Source organism: Cucumis melo, chromosome 10 (genome assembly GCF_025177605.1).
Source record: "Cucumis melo cultivar AY chromosome 10, USDA_Cmelo_AY_1.0, whole genome shotgun sequence".
Classification (NCBI taxonomy): domain Eukaryota; kingdom Viridiplantae; phylum Streptophyta; class Magnoliopsida; order Cucurbitales; family Cucurbitaceae; genus Cucumis; species Cucumis melo.
In genome coordinates this window covers 12,488,376-12,509,627 of record NC_066866.1, presented here as the reverse complement: position 1 = coordinate 12,509,627, position 21,252 = coordinate 12,488,376, and the positions used below count along the sequence as shown (strand labels likewise).

Sequence of the window (21,252 nt, the reverse complement as noted above, 5' to 3'; positions counted from 1 at the left end):
ACAAGCCACCCATAATGGAAAGAACTAGCATAAAGGGTTTTTGACAATGAACATGTTTGATAGGAACTTTATATTCTATACTTACTGATAATATTTTATATGTATATGCATATAGTATAAACTCATATCTAAATGTCATTTCTGAAACAGTTCCAATACAAGACCATGTTTCCTGATGATGAATTCATGGAACGAAGCACGTTCCATGAAACGAAAATGAGGGAGGAAACTAATGAAAGATTTGAGAGAGGAGAATGCTCACGGCAACCTAAGGAATCCAATGAGAAAGTTTCTGAATACTTCCTCAAATTTCAAGAAGTAATGATGACCAACAATCAATCTTTAAATATGAAATTGGACGAACTGATTCTTGAGGTCGAAGGTCTAAAAAATATGTTGAAAGATAAGGAAAGAAAAACAGTGGAAAATAATGAAACCATACAAAGGGATGAGAATAATGAATGAGGTGAAGGGTATAGAAATAATGAGAATGATGGAGGTGAAGTTGATAGGGATGAGAATAATCAGCAGGTAGATTCTATTCATCTCTATATTATGATCTATGGATTCATCTGTATATTAGTCATATATATATGTATATTTTGCATACTAACTTTACTGATGATCAGGATGGAAATGATGAAACAGAAAATGAAGAACAAGAGGTATATTAGACAGTTATATAGCTGTATATTTTAAATTAAAAATGTGTATATTAAATACTAATTATGAAGATGATCAGGGAGAACAAAATGATTTGTTAGATGATGTAGTATATAGCACTGCTCTACTTAATGAAGTAGACAAAATTGAAAAAGGAAGCAATTAAAATGAAGATAAGTAATTTAGTCACTATAATTATTATTTTTAATTTATATGTTTTTTGAAACTATTATAAATTAGGCTAAATGTGCTTTGTGTAGAAGAAAAAATAGGAAAAAAGATCTGCTCAAAGACCTGTAGCTGTTAGGAGTGCTACAATTCCTGTTTGTATGTTTCAAATGTTGATCATATGTATGTCGTAATATTGAAATTGTACATTCCTAATTCTTCACTAAAATAATAGGCTCGAGGTAGAGATATTGCTTATTAACAAGCAGTGAGAAAGAGTATGAAGAGAGGAAAATTACCTTCTAGGATATTGAGATCGATCGCCTTTTACAACGAAATTTGGATCGATGGAGCCAAAGAAGGAAAAAAATAGAGTTGAATATGCAAGGATTTGAAGCACCAAGTTTTAAATTGCTTTCCCAATGTCTGTAGTACATGTTCAATGGATTATGTTATTTGGATTTGAAGGAACAAGTTCTAAGATTGTAATTTGGATTATGTTCATTGGATTGTAATTTGGATTATGTTGTTTGGATTATGTTCATTGGAACAGCTTTGAAATTTTATAACTTTTATAAATTGTATATTGTGTTTGTTAATTATACAAAAAAGTTCTTTGGTGACAAGATGTTATAAATTGAATGCTTTATTTATCTAAAGGAACATGACTCTATTTGTTGAAAGTATGTTTGGGATGTAGCAATATTTTTTAGGTTATGGAAAATGAAAGAAATCTGATAATAAACTTTGTGACTGTGATAGTATATATTAAATAATGTAGTGTATATCAGGATATTATACATTTTAATATGAAGTTTATAGACATGGAAACTGTGATCAAATGTTTATGTTAAGTATATTTGCAATATTATTACGTTATGATTTTGTAATACAAAGTTTGAACTAGAAAACAAAGGAAAATAATGTATACATCATTGATAAATATGGAATTTTAAGGAATTTAGTGGATAATTAAAAAATAAAATTGGAATGTTTTGTATAAATTTTGTTCCTATATATATAATAATATTGTGTATATAACGTATAATAAACATTATAACTGAATATATATTAAAATGGAAATAATATAATGTGGTCAAAAAATAGGAAAATGGTGTCGCGTATATTTTCAATAATATGAGGTATATAACATCAGATAACTAAGAAAAATAATGTAAAGATAATTCTAGAAATATGGATTTTTTTTTCCAAAATTGAGCCCAGGTTTATAGTTGAAATTAACATTGTAACAACATTACAATATAAAAAATTTAATTATAAGTATAAAACATAATAAATATGTATTAATCTAGTTCAATAAGGAAAACTTGCATCTCTTGCGTTATGACCAACACATCCACAACGGAAACATTTAATGCATCTCTTGAACTCCATTTTTTTAAGGAATTCTAATCTTCTTCGATCAACCAACTGCACATTTTACATTAGGTGGAAGGATACAATGGACATAATATCATCAGATATTTGCCATTGACGATGATCGCCTAAGGAATTTATTACGCCTCTATGTATTGAACTCAAAGTGATCAAGTAAAGAGGTGAGACATATGACTTGATTGGAAAATGTTTCATGGTGAAAACAGCACATGCATGCTCACAAGGTATTTCAAATATATCTCACATCCTACAACTACAAACCTTCGTAGGTAAGTAAATAACATATTGGGAGGTTCCATCTATGATCTAGTATTTCATGTTATAAATCGAATTAACCTACATTGCAAATATATAAAAGAATTATATAATGTATATATGAAATACGGTGATGTATATTTTAAGCATACGCAATTATAAATATATTGAGCATACCTTCATTGATCAACTACGTTCAATCTGTTCCCTTAATATACCTTCAATGTTTTGGTAAAATCAGTCACTTGATAATCAGCTTCAATTCTTCATTCAAAAAACCATCTTTGCAACATCATTAGCAAAACCTCAAACATTGAACATATTGGTAACTCCTTAGCCTTTAGTATAGTAGAATTCAAACTCTCAGATGTATTAGTGGTCATGACATTATATCTCCTACGTGGTGAGTAGGCATGAGACCACTTAGCAAAACCAATGGATTCAAGCTCCTCAAGTATACCAGGGGTAGAAGATTCCAACAACGCATTTCGTGTTTGAAGTCTACAATATTAAAAGCCTTCCCACATGCATGAAATACAATATCGACTATTCTTTTATACTTCAACTTCTGATTCCTGAGTAAATGAACAAGACACATGCAATGTAGAACATTAGGAAATACTACCTCTATGACTTTGCATATACTTTTATGCCTATCAAATACTATGAAAACCTCATTCTAACCACCTATAATTCTCTTTAATTGGTTGTATAACCAGGTCCATGAGGAATCATTCTCAGAATCCACAACACAAAAGGCTAGTGGAAAAATCTGATCATTGTCATTAGATGTTGAAGCAGATAATAGAGTACCATCGTACTTATTCTTCAGACTTGTTCCATCAATTGAAATGACTGGACGGCAATGTTGCCAACAAAAAATAGAAGCAGATAATGCCATGAAGAAGTAAAGAAATATACTATCGATATCAACTTTGTATTTAACAACAGAACCTATCAACATAAAAATAGTTTAAACATATGACGAAAACATGTTAAGGAAATAATGACGAAATTTTTTTGAAATAAATGACTAAGTATATTGTGAATATACCTGAATTGTTGAGTTTCAATATGTATGCAAATTGGGGTATCATCTTGTAGGAATCCTCTAAAAATCCGCGAATATCATCCAACGTAGCCTCACGAGCACACCATGCTTTTTGGTAAGATATACTTAAACCATGTTTAGCACGAACGTAATGAACTATATATTTGGGAGTTGACAATTCATAACCAAGTAAAGATATTTTGTTATTAATTAGGTTCTTGATAACAGTAAAGGTGGCATGTCTATGATATGTTGGCAACGAGTTGGCATGTCTATGATCTGTTAATCGAACATCTACTGAACATGTATGTTCAGAATCAAACCTAGTAAGAACCCATTATCCCCATAAATACAACAAGAAGCACGCAAGGACCATTTGCAATTTTCAATTGCGCATTGCAAAATCATAACTTCCTTTTTTATTTCAGCGTAACGTATTGAAAATTATCTCTAAAAGCAATGACTTGGATGCACTGTTTGAACAAATATTTTGTTGAAAACATGTCCTGGTCTTTCAGTGCAAAGTTGAAATCTACCTTAGACATATCTATGTTTCCAAAAAAACCAACTCCCATAATCATGGATTTGAGTTTGAAAAGAACTTGACGATGATGAACCCAAGCAAATAGATAAAGGGCCAATAGAATGAACAATAAGGACAATATAACGCTCAACATTCGATGTTATTATATGGTAAACCCATTTAACATCATTATCATTCGTTATAACCAAATCCTTCTTAACACATTCTATAGGATCTAGGTAAAGGTTGTTGGGGTTAATGTCCTAAATCTCGTGGTCTTGTAGTTTGTAATTGTATATATTATACAAACTTTTTATTTATCTAATAAAATAAATTTTTTATTTTATTTGACATTTAGTCGCATTAATCCACAAAACCAATAAACTAACATACAAGGTTATCTTCTGTAACCTATACATGTATGTGGAGAGATACAAGTGGATTATGTTTAAGTGATAACCTAAATGATCTATAGTAAATGGATAATGTTGGATACCTTATCCTACTGACACTACAAATACGGCCTGCTTTATAGTTGTTACAATTGTTCTAAAGTGCTACAAAGGAGTTTATCCAAATCATTCATGTCGAGAAATTAGAGCGGGGGTATTCTATACAAAGAGTTTGTATAAGATTGGACCATGAAATGAATAGTCTCTCTTATTAACACCGTTACTAGTTAAGATTACATTTCACCAGGATGACAATAGGTGACTTGACCTGAAATCCTAAGTGAATTGTGAACTCCTGCCTATGAAGGCAGTTCTTTGATTTGCATGGATGAGAGTGGCCTATATCACCGACTCAATATGCCTACCATTTTGGGGATTCATCTAATTGCGGAGCTAGGAACACAGCTACATAAGAAGGAATTCACTCATTTTCTATAAATAGACTAAATAGAGAAATTGCTCTCTTAAGGGCTTGAACAATGTGGCGCCACACCCTCTCTTGGTCTGAGAGGAGTTTTAGTTATAGTAGAACTATAATTATTGTTCATTAGATGAATCAGTGGTACTTAAGGAGTTAGATGTAATTATAGGGGCAAAACGGTAATTTTTGGCCTAGCTGTACTTACGAGCAATTTGTGAACGGTCATTGTACTGTTGATTGGTTATATCTAGTGGACACAAAAATATATTTACAGTAAGAAGAGTGCAACTATTAGTCTTTAGTGTAATGAGTGATAGTTAATGAATAGAGATTAATTTAATTAAAAAGTTTAATTAATTAATTCCATTTCATTGAAGCTTCAATTTGTAGGTCCATAAGGTCCCCTTGTTAGCTCAATAAGGATAAATGAGAATCAAATTTGTTTTGGTTTAATTTGAATTGTTCAAATTGATTATAGGGAATAAATTGTATATGATACAATTAATATAATGTATTTGAGACATTATAATATAAAGTTTTTATGAGAGAAGTTAATATTTGAATATGATTCAAATAATAATAATAATAATATGAATAAGATTCATAAATAAACTATAGGTTAAAATTAATATGGATTCAATTATATTAGAACTATAGATCATATGAGAGAAAATGTGGGAATTCCATTCCTTCAATTGGTATCAGAGCCAAGTTGTGCAATCGTTTTTTCAATTTTTGAAACAAAATTCAGAGAAAATGTGGGTATTTTTTTTTCTTTGCATTTTTGAATGTGGGTTTGCAAAATAGATGTTTTCAATTTTGGCACCTTAGATCACAGTTTTCATTAATTTGATTGATGTAAGGGGCTGTTGTTTTGGCCATTTTAATTCTGTAATCGAGTTTGTAAGTATGTGTCGTTCGAGGAAAGTGTTGTTGGGAAGATGGATGATTTTTGGAGGCTTTACGGAGAATCTTTTCCAGTTCTGTATAGATTCAAATCTGTACAGCATTGTAGCAGCGTTTATTCTAAAAAAAATCGAAAACACATATATTGTTTATGCGCGCCTTTAATGTAACATTGATTTGTTTTTGGTGCAGTGGCTGGTCGTCCACCATTGTTATAGAAGGTCGTGGATTTGAATTCTAGAATGCATAGTTTTTCTTTTCTTTTTTGTTCTTTTTAATTTGATTATTTTTTGTAGGAGTGCCAAATTCGGTCTATTTTGCTATTTAATCGTGTATTGCATGTGATATTTGATTAAACCAATTATATGCATATTGTATGTCATATAGTTTAAAATCCCACCTTAGGATTATAATTATCATGCATCATTCTTAAATATAAGTGTTATATTTTAGTTGCATGATTTTCTAAGCATGCTCATACATCATATTTAATAAAATTGTTATATTATATGATAACATGTATAATTAATATTTCCATGCATCATCCTATATTTTAAAATGTTGTATTATATAGTTCGATTGATGAATGTGTTTATTTTTATTGCATTAATATAATTGTTGTATTGTGTGATGAAAATGGAAATGCATTGACCATGTCATTACTTAGTGAATATAATCATTATATTTATTAAATGACATTAGAAATGCATGTTTATAGATTTTAATTATTTTTTTTTTCTTATAAGTGTTATAAGTTTATGAATTTAGACTTAAAATCTATAATAAAGAGTTACATGCTAATATAAAGTCATAATTAGTTTAAAATAGTTTAGACCTTAATGAATAATATTTCTAATCTCATTAGAAATAGGATTAAATTTTTTTTTCGTTTTAATAGGATTAAAATGATGTCAATAAAATATTAAATTTATAAAATATTTGTCTATAAGGGACCTTTGTCTAAGGAAGGTTCTATCTAGGTTGGGGTACTTAAGTTAACGGTAACGAAACACCCCTACCTGGAAACTAACCTGGAAGGTGAATTAGTCAAACATTTTATAAGCATGCAATACATGATTATATTTATCACAGTGTTTGATGAACAATAATCATATATTGTTAAACTATCCAATATAAGAGTTATATTTGGGCCAATTTAACAATGGACTTAATAAATAATTAGCTGTATTTTCACGTTTCTCCTTAAACATTCACTTAGTAAGACTTATACTCAGCCTCGAGGCACCTTTGCTTGTGTCCCCCTACGAGTGGTGTTTGTGTAAGTTAATAACAAGGTGAATGGAGATAGTGTTTATAGTAAGTGGGAGAGGGATGTGTGTCAACACATCTCGCGGTCTCTTTCATTAGGTTCTAGTAAATTCTCATGCTCGGTCTCAAGGCACCTTTGCTTGTGTCCCCCTACGGAAGGTGTTTGCATTAGATTTTACTCAAACTCTAGAAATGGATAGGATTTCTTTAGTTTTTGCTCCAATTGGTTTTTTCCTTACGGATTACTTATTGGGACGGAACTCTAGAATCTAAAATGAAGGGTTACACTTACAATAAATTTTTAAGTAAGTTAATCATTTTTTGACTAAACAATGATGACTAACTATTATAGGAATAAGAGATATTTTGGTGTAATATTTAGTTGAGATTGTCTCAATTTAGTGAAGGGATAATTAATCACCCTACGAAGGTTTTTATCCTACCTCAATGAAGCATCATTGCAAAATAGATATCACTTAGGATATATTAAAATTTTGCTAAATTGATTGATTTTCTATATAGAAAATGTTAGTATAACTAATGTAAATAAATTGTATGTTTTCAGCAATTTGATAATGACAAGTGCTACTTTGAATATGCTGGCTGCTGACAATAATTGTGCATCTTGGAAAAATACTATCAACACTGTGCTAATCTATGACCTTAGATTTGTCCTAGTTGAGGAGTGTCCTCAAGTCCCAACTGCTAATGCAACTCGAACTGCTCAAGAAGCACATGAGCGTTGGGCCAAGGCAAATGAAAAAGCCCGAGCATACATCTTGACAAGCTTATCTGAAGTATTGACCAAGAAACATGAATCAATGCTCACTGCATGAGATTATGGACTCCTTGCAGGAGATTTTTGGTCAGGCCTCTTATCAGATCAAGCATGATGCTCTAAAATACATTTATAATGTCTGCATGAACGAGGATGCCTCAGTGCGAGAACATATTCTCAATATGATGGTTCATTTCAATGTAGCAGAAATGAATGGGGTTGTCATCAATGAAGCCAATCAGGTTAACTTTATTTTAGAATATCTGCCAGAGAGTTTCCTGCAATTTAGAAGCAATGTTGTTATGAATAAGATTGCGTATACCCTTACCACCCTTCTTAATGAGCTACAGACTTTTGAGTCTCTTATGAAAATTAAGGAATAGAATGGAGAGGCAAATGTTGCTACTTCCACAAGAAAGTTCCATAGAGGTTCGACCTCCGGAACTAAGTCTGTGCCTTCTTCATCTGGCAATAAGAAGTGGAAGAAGAAGAAGAAGAAGAAGGGTGACCAAGGAAATAAAGCTAACCCCGCTACTGCTAAAACAAGCAAAAAGCCAAGACTGCAAAGCGTATATGTTTCCATTACAACCAAGAGGGACATTGGAAAAGAAACTGTCCCAAGTACTTGGCATAAAAGAAAAAGGCCAAACAAGGTAAATATGATTTACTAGTGCTAGAGACTTGTTTAGTGGAAAATGATGATTCAACCTGAATAATAGATTCAGGTGCCATTAATCATGTTTGTTTTTCATTTTAGGAAATTAGTTCCTAGCTCCAGTCGGAGACTGGAGAGATGACGATGCAAGTTGGAACTGGGCATGTCGTCTCAGCGATTGCAATGGGAGGGCTTCGACTTTGTTTACAGAAATCTTTTCTTTTATTAGAAAATGTTTACGTTGTTTCTGATTTAAAAAGGAACTTGATTTCTGTAAAGTGCTTATTAGAACAATCTTACTCGTTAACTTATAATGCAAATAAAGTATTTGTTTGCAAAAATGGTGTTGAGATTTGTTCTGAAAAGTTAGAAAATAATCTTTATGGGTTAAGATCATTAACATCTAAAGACCTCCTTAATACTGAAATGTTCAAAACTGAAGTTACTCAAAATAAAAGACTTAAAATTTCTCCAAAAGAAAATGTTCGTCTTTGGCACCTAAGATTAAGACACATAAACCTGTATGTGAGTCATGCCTTGAAGGTAAGATGACAAAAGACCTTTTACTGGAAAAGGTTATAGGGACAAAGAACCCCTAGAACTTGTACATTCAGATTTATGTGGTCCTATGAATGTTAAAGTAAGAGGAGGATTTGAATAGTTCTATCACTTTTACTGATGATTATTCAAGATATGGGTATGTTTATTTAATGCAAGATAAGTTTGAAGCCCTTGAAAAGTTCAAGGAATATAAGGCTGAAGTTGAAAACGCATTCAATAAAACTATTAAAACATTTCAATCTGATCGAGGTGGAGAGTATATGGATTTGAAATTCCAAAACTATTTGATGGAATGTGGAATTGTATCCCAACACTCAATACTTGGCACACCACAACAGAATGATGTATCAGAAAGGAGAAATCAAACATTGTTGGACATGGTTCAGTCTATAATGAGTTACACTCACTTACCTAATTCGTTTGGGGTTATGCAGTGCAAACTGCATGCTATATTTTGAATTATGTTCCATCTAAAAGTGTTTCTGAAACACCTTTAAAATTATAGAATGGTCGTAAAGGTAGTTTACGTCATTTCAGAATCTAGGATTGTCCAGCACACGTGCTTGAGACTAATTCTAAGAAATTGGAACCTCGTTCAAAATTATGTTTATTTGTAGGCTTACCCCAAAGGAACTAGAGAAGGTTATTTCTATGATCCTAAAGATAATAAAGTGTTTGTATTGACAAATGCTACATTTTTAGAAGAGGACCACATAAGGGAGCACAAACCGGATAGTAAGAAAGTATTAAATGAACTTTTCAATGAAACTACTGAACTTTCAATAAGAGTTGTTGAAGAGCCTAGTACATTAACAAGAGTTGTTCATGTCGGTTCATCTACTAGGACATGTCAACCTCAATCGTTAAGGGAACCTCGACAAAGTGAGAGGTTTACAAACTTACCTATTCGTTATATGAGTTTAACTTAAATCTTAACTGTCATATCTAATGGCAACATTGAGGATCCATTGACTTTTAAGAAGACAATGGAGGATATGGATAAAGATGAATGGATCAAAGCTATGAATCTTGAATTGGAGTCTATGTACTTCAATTCAATCTAAGATCTTGTAGATCAACCTAATGGGGTAAAACTTATAGGTTGTAAATGGATCTACAAGAGAAAAAAAGGTACAAATGGTAAGGTACAAACTTTTAAAGCTAGACTAGTAGCAAAAGGTTATCCTCAAGTTGACGGAGTTACTATAAGGAGACTTTCTCACCTATTGCCATGTTAAAGTCTATTCGAATACTTTTGTCCATTGCTGCATATTTTGACTATGAGGTTTGGCAAATGGATGTTAAGACTGTCTTTTTGAATGACAATCTTGAGGAGACCATCTATATGCAACAACCAGAAGGATTCATAATTCCAGGTCAAGAGCAAAAAGTTTGCAAGCTTAATCGTTCTATTTATGGATTGAAACAAGCTTCTCGATCTTGGAACATAAGATTTGATACCGCAACAAAATCTTATGGATTTGATCAAATCGTTGATGAACCTTGTGTCTACAAAAGAATCATCAACGATTCAGTAGTTTTCTTAGTTTTATACGGAGATGATATCCTACTCATTGGGAATGATGTAGGTTTACTAACTTACATCAAACAATGGCTAGCAGCCCAATTTCAAATGAAAGATTTAGAAGAGGTACAGTTTGTTTTGGGTATTCAGATCTTTAAAGATCGTAAGAACAAAATGCTAGCTTTGTCTCAAGCATCGTATATTAACAAGATAGTTGTTAAATATTCAATACAAAACTCCAAGAGAGGCTTACTACCTTTCAGGCATGGAGTTACTTTGTCTAAGGAACAGTGTCCTAAGATACCTCAAGAGGTTGAGGAAATGAGACATATCCCTTATGCATGAGCTGTTGGCAGCTTGATGTATGCGATATTATGTACTAGACCTGATAGCTGTTATGCGGTGGAGATAGTCAGTAGATATCAAACTAATCTAGGATTAGCTCATTTGACTGCCATTAAAACTATCCTCAAGTATCTTAGGAGAACGATGGACTACATGCTTGTGTATGATTCTAAGGATTTGATTCTTACAAGATACACAGACTCTGATTATCAGACTGATAGAGATTCTAGGAAATCTACTTCAGGTTCAGTGTTCACTCTTAACGGAGGAGCTATAGTTTGGAGAAGTATCAAGCAAGGATGTATTGTTGACTTCACCATGGAGGCAGGGTATGTCGCAGCTTGTGAAGCTGCCAAAGAGGTTGTTTGGCTTAGAAAATTCTTGACTGATTTGGAAGTAGTTTCAAACATGTCAAAGACAATTACACTTTACTGTGATAACAGTAGGGCTGTGGTTAATTCTTGGGAGTCCAGAAGCCATAAAGGTGGAAAGCATATTGAACGCAAGTATCACTTTATTTGAGAGATAGTGCATCGAGGGGACGTGATCATCACACAGATAGCTTTGACGCACAATGTTGTTGATTTGTTTACAAAGCCTCTCACGACTAAGGTGTTTGAGGGTCATCTAGAGAGTCTGGGTCTACGTGACATGCCACATTTAATCTAGGGCAAGTGGGAGATTTACTGGGTGCGTATTGTATGCCCTAGTTTCTTGTTTGTTGTACTATTATAGTATTAACTTTTATGTTGTATACCCCACTAGCTTTAGGACAAGTGGGAGATTGTTGGGGTTGATGCTTTAAATCTCGTGGTTTTGTAGTTTGTAATTGTGTATATTATACAAATTTTTTATTTATCTAATAAAATAAAGTGTTTTATTTTATCTGACATTTAGTTGCATTAACCCACAAAACCAATAAACTAACATCTAAGGTTATCTTCTGTAACCTAAATATGTATGTGGAGACATACAAGTGGATCATGTTTAAGTGATAACCTAAATGGTCTGTAGTAAATGGATACCTTATCCTAGTGACATTACGAATACGGTCTGCTTTGTAGTTGTTACAATTTTTCTAAAGTGCTACAAATGATTTGATCTTAATCATTCATGTTGAGACATTAGAGCGAGGGTATTCTATATAAAGAGTTTGTATAAGACCGGACCATGAAATGAATATAGTCTCTCTTATTAACATCGTTACTAGTTGAGACTACATATCACTAGGATGACCATATGTGACTTGACCTGAATCCTGAGTGAATTATGAACTCCTACCTATGAGGCGGTCCTTTGATTTGCATGGGTAAAAGTGGCCTATGTCGCCGACTCAATATGCCTACCAGTTTGGGGATTCGTCTGATTGGGGAGCTGGAAACATAGCTACACAAGAAGGAATTAACTTCTTCTCTATAGATAGAATAAGTAGAGAAATTTCTCTCTTAAGGGCTGATTCCAAGGCTTGAACAATGTGGCGCCAACCCTCTCTTGGCCTAAGAGGAGTTCAGTTATAGTAAGACTATAATTATTGTTCATTAGATGAATTAGTGGCACTTAAGGAGTTAGATGTAATTATAAGGGCAAAACGATAATTTTTGGCCTAGCTGTACTCACAAGCAATTTGTGAAGGATCATTGCACTCTTGATTGATTATATTTAATGGACACAAAAATATATCTACAGTAAGAAGAATGCAACTATTAGTCTTTGGAATGACTAATAGTTAATGAATAGAGATTAATTTAATTAAAAAGTTTAATTAATTAATCTCATTTCATTGAGCTTCAATTTGTAGGTCCATAAGGTCCCCTTGTTAGCTCAATAAGGATAAATAAGAATCAAATTTATTTTGGTTTAATTTAAATTGTTTAAATTGATTATATGGAATAAATTGTATATGATACAATTAATATAATGTATTTGATATATTATAATATAAAGTTTTTATGAGAGAAGTTAATATTTGAATATGATTCAAATAATAATAATAATAATAATATGAATAAGATTCATAAATAAACTATATGTTAGAATTAATATGGATTCGGTTCATATTAGAACTATAAATCATCTGAGAGATCTAAACCATTGGTTTATATATGATATAATATAAAGTTTATATTATATGCGATATAATATAGATTAAATTTATATTAATTTTATTTATTTTAATTAATATAGTTTTTTTAAAATAAATAGAATAATTCCCCATCCATATCAAGGGAGTTATTCTACGTGGGAAAGAGGGAGAAAGTTATTTTGATAACTTCTCCCTCCATATCAATGGTTAAGAATTTTTCTTAAAAAGAAAGAGGAAGATTCATTTAAAATATCTCTCCTTTTCTTTTAATTAATCGATCTCTCTGCATTGAATTCTCTCAAATTTCCCTCACCAAAATTACAAAAGCCTACAACTCTATGTGATTCTTTACCTGGAGAATAACAAGGAAGACTTCGCGGTGCTCTTGAAAGCTTGGAAGAAGAGTTCTTTAAATTTCTACAAAGGTGAGTTTCTTTACACCTTTTTCTCCATAGAAGCATGCTTTGGCTTTTTGCTTTTCTTTGAATTTATTGGTTTTACAAATTGAATTTCACTGGCATGGCGTTTATACACTTTCGCTTTAGAAATTTCATTCCTTCAAAGGTATATATCAATATTGTTCATATCAATAATACTGCCTAACTTAGATCTAAGGCTAGTGTACTATTCTTTATAGCACATATGTTCATTAACTGTAATCTCAGACGCACTAAAACTAACGTAATTGTGCGATTCATTGAAAAAACCATCGAAGTAGACTGTAATTCTGGTCATCCTGACAAACATATTACAAATATATGTAACTATTGCTGGATGTCCAAATGTATGTATTATGGTAAATAAGACGGGGTATATTAAGCATGTTAAGAAAATAACAAACAGATCATATTCGTTAATAAATATATGATAATTTATGTATATTATTATAAATATGAAGGTGTATATATTTACAAACTCAGAGAAGATATTTAACTACTATGTCTCAACTTATATGTCTAAAATACATCTTCGGAAATAAAACGTTAGACGTTCTAGGAATACTATAATTTAATGGAGTACAAAACATATATGGAATTGAGGAAGAAAACTAACCGGATGTATGTGAAGCCGTATGAAATTGTTGAAGAAATGATTTGATTTCCGGCGGTGAAGCTTTGAGGCGGTGAAGCTTTGAACACAGTGATGGAAGAAGATTTTCCAAATGTATAACGTTGGGAAATTTATTTCCGGTGGAGGATGTAACAGATGAAAATTCCGATGAAGAAAGGAAATTCAATTGATTTGCGGCTAAATAACAAAAGAATGAAACTGGATGGAATTGGTGAAGAAATAATTAAGATATTTTCTGGCGGAGGATCAGACGGAATTGGTGGAGAATTTGATATATAAGAGCCGGAGAACTTTGATAATGAGAAGAAGATGGCGGATGAAGAATGATGAATAATTAAGAAATATATTTTTGAAGAATATTTCTTATTAAAACATATATTATTTGATTATAATTTAAAGTCAATTAAATAAGGTAACGTTTTTCAATTAATTTAAAGATTGTGTATTAATTAAAAATATAATTATGGAAATTAATATTTTGACAATAATGATAAAATAATGTAATTAAGAAAACAATAAATTCTTAATTTCAAAATTGATATATATAATTAATGTTAATTACAAGGATAAAATCATCCTAAAAATATGTGAATTCCTAATTAACTAAAAAAAACCTTAATTTAGAATATTTGTAAAATTTCGTAGTCAAATTAGGCATTTCGTCTAAATCTTTCAAATGTTTTTCCACTTTCTAGATAGAGATCTTGTCCTCGGAGCCTGAATCGCTGTTATTTATTTGCTAAAGGGTTTTGTTTAAATATCTTATGTGTCTTGTTGTTTTTTTTATCTATATTTAGGGTCTTTTGTGGTGTCAAACTTATGGTTGGGAAGGTAGGTTTTTGGTGTTATCGGGTAAATATTGATAAGTTGTATGTATAAAACTTATATAAAATTTGTTTGATGAGAAAGATTTTACTCTGTCGTCTTAAAAAAAATTTGTGCTTAAAGCTTCCAATTGTTTATTGGTTAAAGGTTAAAGTTTAAGGGTCAGCTGGTGTCGTTCTTGAAGAGAGCGATATCGGTTAACTTCATGTCACATCTCGGGCCAAGTAAGGAGGTACTCGGAGTGAGGTGTGACAAGAATTCTCCATTTGGAATAAAATAATAATATATTTTTCAAATAAATTTTTCGTCAACAATTTTCAACATCCATCATCAAACATGTCAAAGAATGATTTATAGAAAATAGATACATGCAAGACCTTGATCAGAAGAGAAAATGTCAACCTCTTAATTGAAAAACCAAAGTTATTACAACACTGGCAAAAACTACATCTGATGCCAACTTCCAAAGTATTCTGGTCATGGTAACTTCTACTTCATCTAGTAGACTCTCCTTCAACTTCTATCTGGAAAGAAGAAGATAACAAACTAGAGTATGATTTTGATGATCCATTTCTCAACTTGCAATCCATGTTAGCTCTGAATCCAGAATAGTATTTATTTAAAAATGAAACAAGTGGTGTTCATAGGGATGCTTCATAAAGAAGCAATCTAAGAAAAAGGACAAAAGAACTCCAATATTCATGGAAGAAAAGGACTCATATAGATAAATTATCAATTTATTTGTAAGAGTTCAATAACCTGTTGATTTCAAATACTGAGAAAAAACAAAGGAATCAAGGCTAAAAAATCTTCAAAATAAAATTAGAAAAAAATTAGTTGAGATTTGTGTAGTTAATGAAGGTGATTGGACAAAAAGTCATGTGAACATAGTAGAAAAAAGAAGAATAATTCAAAGATGTTGATTTGCAGGTAGTCCTGAGTGAAGAAGAAAAATACAACAATAAGGTGGAAAAGAGAAATCGAATACCATTGAGGTGAAAGTAAAAAGATCGAACAAGAACAATAACACTCTAGTTATGCTGGAAATCAATCTTCAAAACATTGAAGAGTTTGAAGTAAATGATACATGATTTTTTTTAGGGGTTCTCTTTTATCGTACTTTGTTTAACAAGTTTATTTTATTCTTGGTTTTAATTTAAAAAAAAAAAAAAAAACCTTGAGGACAAGTTTTCTTTTTGAAGGGGTAGAATGTAGGAAGAACAAAGTAACTCGATGATACTCTAGGTTAATTTTCGTTTTACCTCACTTGTAATAAACTTTATAAATATAAATATGAGCATTCCCCTCCTACAAATCACACATACAAACAACATATAAACCTTATTGTTGGATACATCACATTGGTCTTCTTCCATTCAAATGGATAATAACTAGCTATTTGGTAGAATTTGGAAGTAAAAGAAACACATCTTAAATCACATTTACCAACACTAATCAATATTAGTGTAATCGTAACGAGACTTTGTTGATAAATCAATTGTAATAGGCAAAAATCACAAATGTAATTGGATTATTTTTATCGAGTTTACTTAAAACCATGAATCAATAATACTTACCGTAACCGTTACTGTTACCATTATCATTTGACACAAAATGATAATTAAAACAATAAATATGACATATTCATACTCTTCATATTGTAATGACAATTTGCTCGATAGTTAATAAAAATTGATTTTAATTAATCTTGAATAATTGAATATTATAATTGTAGGTCTATTAAATCTTATAGAGCAATTAACAAGAACGAAAGTTTGAAAAAATAATTTGAAAGGGTGGAATTAGACCAGAGAATTGATTTTATATATATGTGTGTGTGTGTGTGTGTGAGATTAGGGGTTCAAATTACATATTGTATAAGAAAAATCATCCAATCTATTAAACCATCATCTCTTTTACAAATGGTTCAAATCACCTGATTGTATTTGAAAAAAATGAACATAGAAATGGTAGACATGGCACACAACGGTACGGACTGTGGATTGCTTTTGATAAGGTGATTTACATAGTTAACGCCCTTATCCTTTTTATCCACAATTGCGATTCCCATTCCCCTTCTCTCTGTCTTCTTCCCCAGCTCAACACATCTTCACGGCAATACACTTTACTGCCACAGAAGGAGATGATAAAGACGATTTACACCACTTTGAGCTTTTGAATTTGAATTTCTGTTCTACAACAAGATCATGTCGTGCATTCACAACAGCCCATTACCTTGTTTCTCTGCTTCTTCTTCTTCTTCTTCTTCTTCTTTCTCCAGACGAAATGGTTGCGCTTCTTTTAAGCCTCGAATTCATTGTTCTCTTGGAGGTATTGTTCTTTTTCTGATTTGGGTTTTGTTTAATTTCCCAATTTGAGGTTTTTTGGAATAATTGGATTTGAAAAAACCGAGGTTTGACTCGTGTTTGCTGGATATTTCTCTACCGGGTTGTGGAATTGAACCTTTAATTTGGATTGTTTCAGTCGTTGTTAGGGTTTTGATTTTGTGAAGTGGAAATATTAGAGCTTTGATGATGGAGTTGACTTTCTTTTCATGATGTGTTAAAGGCGTTTTGGGTTTTCTATCTTTTTACCTCTTTGCTTAGTTCATTTTTGCAATGAAATTAGTGCAAAATTGAAGTCAATCGTCTTACTCATGTGGAAATTCTGCATTTACGTTTGTGAGCCCTGCCATTAAACTCAAAAAAAATAGGTGGATAAGCCATAACTCATAAGTGATTATTTTTTTATACATTCTTAACACTTGATAAGTATAGGATATGCTAAATGCAGAAGTTTAAGTGGAGCATTTATGGTATAGTTATCGTCATTGTTATTCTGTATATGTTACTTAACCACGGTGTATTAGAGCATATACCATCAGCCAAGAAGTCGGAGGCTTGAATCTACCAGTGAAAAAAAATGCTACTAATGTCATATGAAGCTTTCCTGGTTGTGAGAAAGTAAGATAATTTTAACATTCATAAGAATAAAAATTCTAATACAAGATAATCACATTCAGGAACTGTAGCAGAACCGAAACCTACCACTTCTGTAGAACCATTATTGCTTAATGCTGTTCGTGGAGAGGATGTGGAAAGACCCCCAGTCTGGTTGATGAGACAGGCAGGGAGGTACATGAAGGCAGGTTTATACGGCTAAAGATCTCCATAGCCTTTCACTTTTTGACATTTTCTTTCATATACTTTGACTTTACTAGAGTTTTTTTTCTTCAAATGGTTTAAAGTAAATTGGATCTGAAATTTATCTTTTCTAGATTGCATTGTTATATTGTGATGGTCGGCTTTCTCAATTGATATGGTTATTATATTACCTTTCTTTTATGCCCTTTTACTTGAAAAGACCGTCTTTTGCACTCTGCAGAGGTTTTAGTGGGATTTAAACCCCATTAACTTGATAGTAATAGTACCCATGTAGTGGTCTGGGAATATATTTCATTAGTTCACCCCAAATTTCTTTCTACAAGAATCTGTGTCTATTTAGCTTCTCTGTGATCTTGTATCTGTTCATTTAAATAATTTCTCTATTTTGGTACAGTGAGGAATCATGTTCTATAAATCACAAATTTGCTTCTGTTCTTAAGATGCTAAACCTTGAAGTTCGTTCTTGAAGAGAAATTTTTCTCCTTACCAAGATATGAACATATTATTATTATTGTTGTTGATGTTTTTGTGAAAATAATGACTTTTATTGAGAAAGAATGAAAGAATACATAAGTGTACAAAAAACCAAACCCACAAAAAGCAAGGGACTCTATGTGAGATCACACATATAGAATAATTACAAAAGGTTTTCGGAATTGATGCTCTAAGGGAAACATGAAACCAACAAGTGACCAAAGCTCTCTATGTTCCAACTCAACTTCCATAAACAACCTACTATTTCCTTCGTCTGCCAGAACCCTGCATCTCAACAAGCCAAAGAAACCAACCTCTCTCCCCAAAGGGCGGACTGAGGAGGAACTCCTTGGTCATATCACTAACAGATATGGAGAAAACTCATCATACCAAATGACTGGAAAAAGGAATCCCAAACTCCAAAGCAAAACCACATCGCCAAAGAATATGATCCAGGACTTCCTCTGCCTTTAGATAAATAATACAACAGAAAGAAATAATACAACAAAAAGGCCCGCCCAACCATCAAAACCCTAAACCCTAAAACCCTGGAAGACATGAGCATATTATAGATAGATGTAAAGTACTAAAAATATTTCCTGGATGCAAACTCCAATAAGACGTGAAAAGCAAACAAAAAAACGAGAAACTTTCAGAGAATGAGGATATAAAGGCACCCGAAACAGTACAGAGATCAAAGAAATAGAAATCAATGTGCATTGCTGAGAAACCAGTTTACTTCCAAGGAGAAATCTTTGCTTAGTTCTTTTTTAGTTTTGTTATATACATACACAAATAACTGTTCTTATCCAATGAATGATTATTCAATGGTAATGAACACAAATAACTTACAACACTTTGTTTTCCGTGATACTCTTGAGTCTTGGCTGTGGATTGATGTTGATTTGAACAGAAAAGATGAGCTGATAGATTTAATTAATTCTTTGTGAAAAATATTTAGTGAGCCATCTACAAATGAAAAGTGAGAAAGAGAATGAGATTCTGTCATTTATACAATAAGTTTGATTCCGGGCTTGCATAAATTTATTTTGTATGAATTGTTACTCTCTTCGAAATTTGGAATTTTCTAAAGCCGGATCTCATATTATGCACACCTGTTGCAACAGAGTTACCAAATCATTTGTGAAAAGTACCCTTCATTTCGTCAAAGGTCAGAAAATACAGATCTTGTTGTAGAAATTTCACTTCAGCCATGGAAAGTCTTTAAGCCTGATGGGGTGAGCTATCATATCAAGAAAGCAAATATTATTTTGACAGTTATAGTCATGACTTAGTCCTTTGATATGATTTGTTTGTTGCCCTTATCAGATTCTCTTTATGTTGATGGTTGCAACAGGTGATCTTGTTCTCAGACATTCTCACTCCGCTTTCAGGGATGAATATTCCCTTCGACATTGTCAAAGGTAAGGGCCCAATCATCGCCAATCCTATAAGTGAAGCTGCTCAAGTTGACCAAGTGAGGGAATTTATCCCAGAAGAAAATGTTCCATATGTTGGGGAAGCTCTGACAATTCTCCGAAAAGAGGTCTTAGATGTCATGTATTGTTTACGTCTATGGTTCGATTTACATTATGTATTATGTTATCAACGTTTTATATATTTATCGTGTATTTTCCTTTCCAGGTTGACAACAAAGCAGCAGTTCTAGGTTTCGTTGGTGCTCCTTTCACCCTTGCATCCTACGTGGTCGAAGGTGGTTCATCAAAGCACTTTTCAAAAATAAAAAGGCTTGCTTTCTCTCAGCCAAAGGTAAATGCCTCGTGCTGATTTGGAATCAATCGTAAAACTATATTTGTTTTGAGTTGACATTACCAGATATTTGTAAACTTGTCTCTTTATGTAACTATACATCTTAATATGTCTGTCCTCCTCAGTTTATAAATGGATGGATATCTTCACCGAAATCCTCAAAAACCCTGCCTGCTTTTTGCTTAAATAAGCAAGCATAGTAAGCATTAACCCTTAATTCCCCCTGCAGGTTCTTCATGCATTGCTCCAGAAGTTTACGAGCTCAATGGCCAGGTACGTTCAATACCAAGCTGACAGAGGAGCACAAGCAGTTCAAATCTTTGATTCATGGGCCACAGAGCTCAGCCCCGTGGACTTTGAAGAATTCAGCCTCCCCTACTTGAAGCAGATTGTTGAGTCCGTGAAGAAAACACATCCAGACCTTCCACTAATTCTTTATGCCAGTGGATCTGGGGGCTTACTTGAAAGGCTGGCTTCAACAGGTGTCGACGTTGTTAGCTTAGATTGGACAGTCGATATGGCTGAAGGTAGAAGGCGATTGGGAGCAGACATAGCAGTTCAGGGTAATGTCGACCCAGGTGTTCTCTTCGGATCCAAGGAATTTATCACCAAAAGAATAAATGATACTGTGAAGAAGGCAGGCAAAGGGAAGCATATTTTGAATCTTGGTCATGGCATTGTTGTGGGTACTCCCGAGGAAAATGTAGCTCATTTCTTTGAGGTTGCTAAAGGAATTAGATATTAGTGGATTGCTGAGATTGATTTATTGTTCTGTTTAGTTGAATTTTTGTAGTGTTGTAAACTTAATCTTCTCTTTGTTGGGTCTCAGAAAGCATATAGAGACTGATTCTTCTTAATATTAATTTAGATCTTCGTTAAACTATGTACAATGGCC

At 32.5% G+C, this 21,252-nt stretch overlaps 1 protein-coding gene across 1 annotated transcript; it reads left to right on the top strand.

Moving 5' to 3' along the window:
- Positions 1 to 16,822: 16,822 nt before the first annotated feature.
- Positions 16,823 to 21,240, top strand: LOC103496724 (uroporphyrinogen decarboxylase). Its single transcript, XM_008458698.3, has 6 exons — positions 16,823 to 17,280; positions 17,972 to 18,093; positions 19,715 to 19,825; positions 19,945 to 20,133; positions 20,232 to 20,357; positions 20,587 to 21,240. The coding sequence occupies exons 1-6, from the start codon at positions 17,157 to 17,159 to the stop codon at positions 21,100 to 21,102; spliced, it is 1,188 nt and encodes a 395-aa protein (XP_008456920.1). The 5' UTR covers positions 16,823 to 17,156; the 3' UTR covers positions 21,103 to 21,240.
- The last annotated feature ends 12 nt before the right edge of the window (positions 21,241 to 21,252 follow it).